The 8,799-nt window shown below is 54.4% G+C and overlaps 1 protein-coding gene across 1 annotated transcript in view; it reads left to right on the top strand.

Annotated features, from left to right (window-relative positions):
- Nucleotides 1–8,799, top strand: part of LOC103754072 (CUB and sushi domain-containing protein 1) — a 251,808-nt gene that overhangs the window by 229,549 nt on the left and 13,460 nt on the right. The window contains exons 56-57 of the mRNA XM_029963058.1: nucleotides 2,003–2,185; nucleotides 7,621–7,797. Coding sequence (XP_029818918.1) covers nucleotides 2,003–2,185; nucleotides 7,621–7,797 — 360 coding nt within the window. The remainder of the gene's footprint in view (nucleotides 1–2,002; nucleotides 2,186–7,620; nucleotides 7,798–8,799) is intronic.

The raw sequence follows: 8,799 nt of genomic DNA, 5'->3' as shown, positions 1-8,799 counted from the left end.
GGCTCTGAGCTGGAGAAGCCCCCCTGGTACAGAGGGAGGTTGTGGAGGGCTGGAAATCCTCGTGTCTGAGCCACCCAGCCTCCTGCACCTTGATCAGCACTGGCAGGGAGTGAAGCTCTGGGCTGGCAGGAGGAGAAATAAATCCCTGCAGCACATGGCTGGGCTGGGAGGGAGCTGCAGCTGCTGCTCAGGAGTTCTCCCTGCAGAGTCCGGGCAGGAGGAACGTGTGGGATGCAAAATTGGGTCCTTGCACCCTGTCTGCACCATCTGACCCTCTTCCCTGTGCTCTCCAATAAAAGGAGCTCTTTCCAGGGCCTGACATCTGCTGTTCCAGCCCCACAGCAGCCCCAGGCCTGCACCAGGCAGGTGGAAGCTGCTACAATGAGTTTCCACATCATCAGCATCTCCACAGAGAGGGGTTTGGCAGCAGAAGTCCTTCCCCACTCCTGGGTGGGAAAGGTCTTGCCCTGAGGACATCCTAATACACAGAAAAAGTCCCTGGTGGAACAGATTTGGGTCAAGATCCTGGGGGATGCAGTGAGATGTGCTGACAGGGGGGGTCTGGTGGCCTCCAGCAGAGGGAAGGGTGCTGGGTGACTGGGTGGGGTGCTGTGCAAAGCCCTCCCCAAGCCATCCCATCCCTTGTTCCTTGGACAACACACGGGATGTGACATAATGAGCAAAGCACTCGGGACAAGTGTTAATTTTTAATAATGCCACTTAGATTCAGCAGCACCACTTGACCAAGTTTAACCTCTGATTTGGAAGGGGAAGGGAAATTAAGTGGAGTCATCCTGGTGTTCAGCAGCCATGTCTGCAGAGTTCCTGCTCTGGAGCTGCTCAGGAGGGTTTTCTGCTCCAGTTCATGCCTTCTCCCCATGTAGTTCTTCCTCACTCTCTCCTCTCATCTCTGTGGGTGGATTTTTGGGAACACTCAGATTTGTTCTGCCTGGTTCCTACTGACACCTGCTGTGTTTGCTGAATGACTTCTTGGAGGCTGATGGCCCTCAGGGGGGTGCTGGGTGGATGCCCAGGATCCCAGAACCATCATTTGCACCCCAAGGCTTGGAGAAAGGCTCCTCCTTCCCACCAAACTCATGTGGAGCAGTTAGAGGAGCAGGGAGGAGGCAGAGCAGAGCCCGGGGCTCCTGCCAAGGGCTGGGTGTGGAGGATCCCCACGGTGTGACAGCACTTTTTGCCAGATGAAAGAAAAGACCTGGGCACGAGTCATTATGTGAAAGGAAATGTTGGACCTGGAGCATTCTGCCCCTTCTGTGCCCAGGGAAGTTCATTCCCCACATGATGGATGTGCTCATTATGTTCTGTGTCACACGGAGCAGGGGCTGGACCTGCAGCGAGAGGGCCCAGAACTGGGCACTTCATCACCAGCTGCCACAGGGAAATGGGCTCTCCTGCCCTGGGAGGGGATGTGTTCACACAGATTGGTGGGGGAGCAAGCCAGGAACACGGTACAGGCAGCAGGGAGGTGGGCATCCCTCCAGCCTGCTCCAGGGCACCCCTGCCAGCTGCTCCCCAATTCCAGCTCCAAGTGCTCCCAGCCTGCAGGAGTGGATGTTTCTCCCCCTCTGTGCTCCAAACCCCACAGCTCCTGTTCTGTGAACACAGTGGGGTGTGCTGGGGGGGCTTGGAGCGCACTGGAGTTCTTGCTTGGAGGGAAAGCAACCCCGGAATCACGGAATGTGACCCCCAGGGCTCATGGAGTCCAGCTGCAGGCCCTGCACAGGACTGTCCCCAGGAGTCACAGAGTGCCTCAGAGTGTCCACATGATTGATGCTGGAGCAGCTGCCACCAGAAGCAGCTGCAGGTGGTGGAAGCTCCATCCTGGCATTCAGGAGTCATGGCCATGGTTTGCAACAAGCTTCAAACCAGGAGTGTGTGGGGGGGGGTTCCATATGGAATTCCTGCAGCCAGTCAGAGTTAAATTCCCCTCGGAGGGGGGAAGAAGGTCCAAACTCATCACAGGCTTGCTCTCTCCGTGCAGGGGGCAGCCAGGGCGTGTGTGGTGACCCGGGGATCCCCTCCCATGGCATCGGGCTGGGGGACACCTTCGACGTGGGCAGCGTGGTGCGGTTCAGCTGCGAGCCCGGCTACGCCCTGCGCGGCTCCTCCGACAGGACCTGCCAGGCCAACGGCTCCTGGAGCGGCACCCAGCCTGAGTGTGAAGGTACTGGCACCTCCCCAGCCCCCTGGCTGTCCCCAGAATCACCCCAGAATCACCCCAGCATCACCCCAGCCCGGCCCCTCTGCCAGCGGCCGTTTGGTGCTGGAACAGTGTGGAACAGTGTGCCCAGGTGGCCAATGGATCCTGGCCTGGCTCAGGAACAGGGTGGCCAACAGGGCCAGGGAAGTGATTCTGCCCCTGGACTCAGCACTGGTGAGGCCACCCCTGGAGTGCTGTGTCCAGTTCTGGGCCCTCAGCTCAGGAAGGACATGGAGGGGCTGGAGCAGGTCCAGAGGAGAGCAACGAGGCTGGGGAAGGGACTGGAGCACAAGTGCTGTGAGGAGAGGCTGAGGGAGCTGGGGGGGCTCAGCCTGGAGAAGAGGAGGCTCAGGGGAGACCTCCTCACTCTCTGCAACTCCCTGACAGGAGGGGGGAGCCAGGGGGGGTTGGTCTCTTTTCCCAGGCAACCATCAGCAAGACAAGAGGGCTGGGTCTGCAGCTGTGCCAGGGGAGGGTTAGGTTGGAGATTAGGAAGAATTTCTTTGCAGAGAGGGTGCTCAGCCATTGGAATGGGCTGCCCAGGGAAGGGGTGGATTCTCCATCCCTGGAGGTTTTTAAGATGGGACTGGATGTGGCATCAGTGCCATGGGCTGGGAACCACAGCAGGGTTGGATCAAGGGTTGGACTTGATGATCTCGGAGGTCCCTTCCAACCCAGCTGATTCTGGGATTCTGTGAAATCAGAGAGAGAGGATTCTCTTGCTTGTCACCTCCTCCAAACACTGAGGAGGAAATGTGTGCCCAGGAGCCTCCTCCTCCTGGGTTCTCCTCCTCCTCCTCCCAGCCATCCGTGGGTCACACCCCACAGGAGGGTTTTTGGAGCATCACTTCTCTGCAGCCCCAGCTGGGTTCTGCTCCAGCAGAAGGGGTTTGGGATGCTCAGGTCAGTGCCAACATCTGGGTGGAGGTGTAGGGCAGGAAGAGCCTTTGGGATCTGGTCCTTATTTCCTGCCATCCCCCCCCCACAGACCATTGTTCAGGAATCACTGGGGTCCCCTGATCCTCCTGATCAGAAACAGCCTTTTTTTGGGGTCAGAACTCTGGGTGCCACTAATTCCTTGTTGCCTTGTGGGGGAAATTCAGCAGAATGAGAAACACCAGCAGATTCCACCCTCCCTCAGAGCTGGAACTGGCACAAGCAAGAGTCATTTCCATTAAGCAGAAATGCAAAATGCAAATTATAATCCAGTAAGCACATTTTTTGTGTTTGAAAGCCCCAAACCCCCTGATTTTTCCATTTGAAGGAATCAAGTAAGACCCTATAATCCAATAAATAATCCCCTCACTGGATTCTCTGGGCTCTGCTGCTCCCTGCTACTGTTTTAGACAAGTGTTTAAAAACCAGCTGGGGTAAGAACAAAAGCCAAAAATGAGGCAGGAGACCAAGTGCAAGGAGACCTGGGCAAGTGCTTCTCTCCAGCTGTTTCAAAAGCCAAAAGCTTAGAGAGAGTTTGTAAATGAATTGGAAATTTATTCCAAATTGATGGTGCTCTTGATTGAAAAGACACTGAATCATGTTATTAATACACTCAGATCTCAGGAGGTTCTTTTTTCCCCTCTCTGTTTTTTTCCATCAGTGGGAAGGCTCCGTTCATTAATCTCAGGATAAATAACCCATCAGGTTCCAGAGGCACCAAAATCCAGATCCCTGGCAGATTTTTTTTCCCATACTTTATGAATAATAATAACATTATGCCTCTAATGTAGTCACTTAATGTTAAGTGCTGACTGGCCAGTGTAGGAGAGTGATGCCCAGGGATGAGCATTTGTATTCACCACGAGTCCCAAGTTCTCTGGCTGCACTTTGAGTGGTGTGTTCAGCCCTCTGGAACAGGTATTTATAGGAGAGGGAGAGGGGAGTTGAGTTTGGGGTGAATTCCTGGCAGTTGGAGGGGAAGGCTGAGTGCCCAGGGGGGTCCTTGGGAGGAATGGGCACCTCAGTGGTGCATTCACCAGGACTCAGCTGTGGGTTTGCTGCTCCCAGCTCCCAAAATGGAGCAAAATCAAGGCTGATGGTGCTTCACAGGTCACCAGGGAGCTCATGGAAGTTGCTGCCCAGATCAGCTGCTGGGTGGGCACAGAGGGGCTCAGCCCGAGGAGCAGGAGATGGGGACCCACAGCACAGGGACGTGGAAGTGCCTGTGGACACAGTGCAAATCCAACAGCAGGAATAGGAGGGAAGGAGAGAAAAGCCCTTATCTGCATTTCAGAGAGGGTAAGATGCTCTAACAGGTTCAGTTCCAAAGGATCTGCCTGACTTAGGGGTCAGGGAGCTGATGTTGCACCATCGTGTCCTCCTGCACCGGGACCAGTCCAGGGGGTGTGGGGTCACCTTGGAACTCCTCAGCTCTGGATCTCATACCTTTTACCCACTAAAACATCTTCTAAGGGAACCAAGGGAACAGGGAGGCAGGAAGAAGTCCCAACTGCTTTTCCCAGAATGGACAAATGGTTTGGAGTGAACTGAGATGAGTTGCAGGGGCTCTGCCTGAGCCTCCTGCTTCACTCGGGTTTGTGGAGCTCTGCTTTTGTTGTGCTCAGTAAGAGCAGCTTTCCAAAATGGCAGATTTCAGGCCTCATTTAGCTTTAATTTCCAGCAAATTTTAAAGTGTAAATGTAATTTTAGATGTTTGGGGCTTTTTTTTCCTCCTTTCTCCTCCTTCCTGATGCCCTGTCTGTGTTCGCCGAGGAGCGATGCGGGAAGGGGCTCACAGTTGTACTCTACACTCCCTCCCCCTCTTAAAAGCTGAGCAGAATATTTGCTTTTATAGTGTTTGTTGTTTCTCCGAGGGAATTAAAGCTGCATCCAAAATGAGTCAGGGCTCTGGCTGCTCTTTGGCAGTTTCAGTAGAGAGAAATGATTTATTTTAAGCGATAACTGGGAAAAGGAGCAGAGTTTTGTCTGCTGCTCATTTGACTGCTGAGGACATGGGAGGTGGCAGGGCTGGGATTCGGGTCTAGACTGTTTTATTCTTCCTCTCTCTGCATAGTTGGGTGGGTTATGGGTTACTGGTTAAATTAAACAGCCTGGAAATTACCAGCCCTGAAGGAAAGGCTTTGAGACTCCACAAGCCCTGAGCTGTCCCTTCTTCCAGCAGGAGGTCCTGCTGATGTGTCAGACATCATTAGGAGAGTGTTTGGGATGGGAGCAGAGCCTGAAAGAAGAACTGGGGGTTATGAGGAGCAGCTCAGAGGAGGGGGGACATGCAAAGGACACAAGCTCACATGTCACCTCAGTGACAGGCACCGCTGGCGCCTCATGCCTGAGAGAGGGGCTGGCTGCTCCTCACACCCCTCTCACTGTGTCCAGGGGGGGTTTTCTGGGCAGAGTGAGGAGAAATTAAATGTTTCATGAGTACCAGCACTTGCTCCTTGCCCTGCTCAGGGTGCTGGGGGGGCAGCTCAGTGGCCTCGTCTGAGCATCGTCTGAACATGCCCAATCAGGACCCAGAGAAATTCCCTCCTCCCAGCAGCTTCTCGCTGTAAAACTCACAGGAAGCAGCAAAGGAAGGCAAAGGGAAACCTGAAAGCTTTTCAGAAAATGGATGTGTGTGGATTGGAACCCGATTAATTATTGCTGAGCTCTGGAGCACCTCTGAGCTGGGATGTTTTCTGTAGCAGAGGCACTTTGTAAGAGGCAGGAGCTTCCCAGATTCCCCCTGCAGGGATGGGATCGTGGGGATCAGCTCTGGTTGTTGTCAGGGGTCCCACTGTCCCTGTTTGCAGGCCCCCCCCAGTGGCCTCAGAAACCATTTTTTTCGTGTTCCTAATTCATTTTACACCTCCCACTGCAGCCAGAGGGAATTATTTGCCCCCTTACTGCTCTCTTGCATGATTAGATCCTACTGATATTTAAATTGCTGTTTCAGACATTCAATCCTTTCATCCTTATATTTATGACTTCTCTTGTGTCTGGCCCATGCAGGTCCCAGCTGATCCACTCTGCCATTAAACCATTCCCACGAGTCCCCTCCTAATCCCAAAAGTAATAATTTGGGGGTCGTCCGTGTGTGTTTTTTGGCCACATGAAGAAGTGGAGGAGGGTGGGCAGGAGGGAACTGATGGACGGGCAGGCAGTGAAATGGTAATTCAGAGCTTTTTTTCCGAGGTGATGGAATCTGACTTTTATCCCAGCATCTCTGGGAAATGACACTGGAATCTGTAATGAGCTCCACCTCGGGAGCCACGAGGAGTTGTGTGCACACAGCCCAGAGCAGTTATTAGTTTCCTCCTGTCAGACAGATCTGCCTCCAAGCAGCTCCTGTGTTAACAGGCTGTCAGCAAACCAAGCAGCAAGAGGGGAAGGCTCCTCTCCTCGCCTTGGTGGGCTGTGCTTGTTGCATTCCTGCTGGAGTTTGTGCTTCCCCGTGGAGAACAACTGGAAAAACTGGAGTGTGTGGTGCAGGGAGGGCCCAGGATGGGTCACCGTGGGTCCCTGCTCTCACAGAGCTTTTGGGGTGTTGCTGGGGAAGGGGGGCAGCCAGGAGTGTTCTGGGATTTGTGGCTGAAGCCTTTCCTTGATTCCTGTGATTTTCTTTTGGGTGCTGTAATTTCGGAGTCAGTGAGGGGCTGGGGGCAATTACTGCAGGTGCTTATTTTGTCCTGGCAGGGCTCTGTGCTCCACCATCCCCAGGCCTTTTTGTTCCTGGGGTGCTGAGGCACTTCAGACATAAAACTTGGGCACTGACAAGCCTGTAATTGTATTCCCAGGATATTCTCCCTCCTCTGAAGGGATAATTGGCTATGGCTGGGCAGTGAGCAGTGCCACAGTGGGAGGGCAGCAGGCTCCCTTTACTGCTCTCCTTCCTCTCAATGCTGCACAGTTGTTGACATCCCAGTATTAGGACTTGGCCTCTGATCCTCGTGGGTCCCTTCCAACTCAGGATATTTTAGGATCCCAAAGGCAAAGTGGCACACTCAGTTCCAGGCTCCCAAACTCCTGGAATGTGGAGGGACTCCAGGCTTGGCACCACTGCTTTGTTAAGCTGTGGGACCACGAGGCTGATTATTGCAGGATAAGGCCCTGCAGTAAATGGACACAAGTCCATCAGGCAGGGGGGGATTCTCCCAGGATGTGCCTGGGAGAGCAGCAGGGCTGGAGCTTCAGTGGATGCAGGGACAGAGTGTTTTCCAGTCCCCTGAGAGAGATGCAGATCCTTGGAAGGGCAGAGCCCTGCTCTGAGCTGGGGAGTGGTTTGGGGATCCTGCTGGGTTGATGCAGCTGCTTTTCCATGGAACAGCTGATCCAGCAGCTCTGCAGCACATCTTGCTTTCACTGAGAACAGTTCACTGCAGGAGGAAAACCTCGTTTTTTGGAGGGGTCGTTTGTGTTTCGTGGTGGTTTGGTTTTTTTTTTAACTGTGCCATTTTGCTTTCCAGTGATATCCTGTGGGAACCCAGGAACCCCCAGCAATGCCAGGGTCATCTTCAACGACGGCCTGGTCTTCTCCAGCTCCATCATTTACCAGTGCAGGGAGGGCTATTACTCCACAGGGGTGCTGAGCAGGCACTGCACCGTGAACGGGACGTGGACTGGGACCAGTCCAGAGTGCACAGGTGAGCACTGGGATAGATCCCTGGGGGATGAGGGCCCTGGGGACGGGGTGTCTGGGCTCATTGTAGCCTGTGTCACCCTGAGAAACTGTGCTGAGCTGTGTCCTGGCAGCAGCAGAGGCTCAGCCCGTGCTCTCTACCGGTGCCTAATGGAAAAGTCTTGCTTGGAGTTTGTTTTCTTCCAGTTGGATGAAGGGAGCCCTGTAATAATTCCATGAGTAGATGTTGGCCAGCCTCGGGGGGCTCTCTGGGGCTGCTCCTGAACGTGAGAGTTCCTGGGAGGAGCCTGAGCAGGGCCCCTGCTCAGAAAAGCCTCAGGGAAGGGGTTGTGTTTCCTGCAGAGGAACGTGGACGGGGCCAAACGTGGCCTTACATAAGAGGCAGTAACTGGGCTGAAGGGGGGGGGACCTGCCTTCCCCCAGCCAGGACCTGACCTGGGTTTGCTTCAATGTTTAATGTGTGTTAATACAGCTTCTTGCAAAGTCTTAATGTGCCATTAAGGTCCCTGCTCACTCCACTGAGGACAGGCACAGCCAGCACATGAGCCAGCAGTGTGGCCAAGAAGGCCAATGGATCCTGGCCTGGCTCAGGAACAGGGTGGCCAACAGGTCCAGGGAAGTGATTCTGCCCCTGGACTCAGCACTGGTGAGGCCACCCCTGGAGTGCTGTGTCCAGTTCTGGGCCCTCAGCTCAGGAAGGACATGGAGGGGCTGGAGCAGGTCCAGGGAAGAGCAACAAGGCTGGGGAAGGGACTGGAGCACAAGTGCTGTGAGGAGAGGCTGAGGGAGCTGGGGGGGCTCAGCCTGGAGAAGAGGAGGCTCAGGGGAGACCTCCTCACTCTCTGCAACTCCCTGACAGGAGGGGGGAGCCGGGGGGGGTTGGTCTCTTTTCCCAGGCAACTCTCAGCAAGACAAGAGGGCTGGGTCTTCAGCTGTGCCAGGGGAGGGTTAGGTTGGATATTAGGAAGAATTTCTTTGCAGAGAGGGTGCTCAGCCATTGGAATGG

Source organism: Manacus vitellinus, unplaced genomic scaffold, assembly GCF_001715985.3.
Source record: "Manacus vitellinus isolate BGI_N305 unplaced genomic scaffold, ASM171598v3 scaffold_52_pilon, whole genome shotgun sequence".
NCBI classification, from domain to species: Eukaryota; Metazoa; Chordata; class Aves; order Passeriformes; family Pipridae; genus Manacus; species Manacus vitellinus.
Note: the sequence above shows the minus strand (reverse complement) of the source record. Positions and strands in the feature narration are given on the sequence as shown.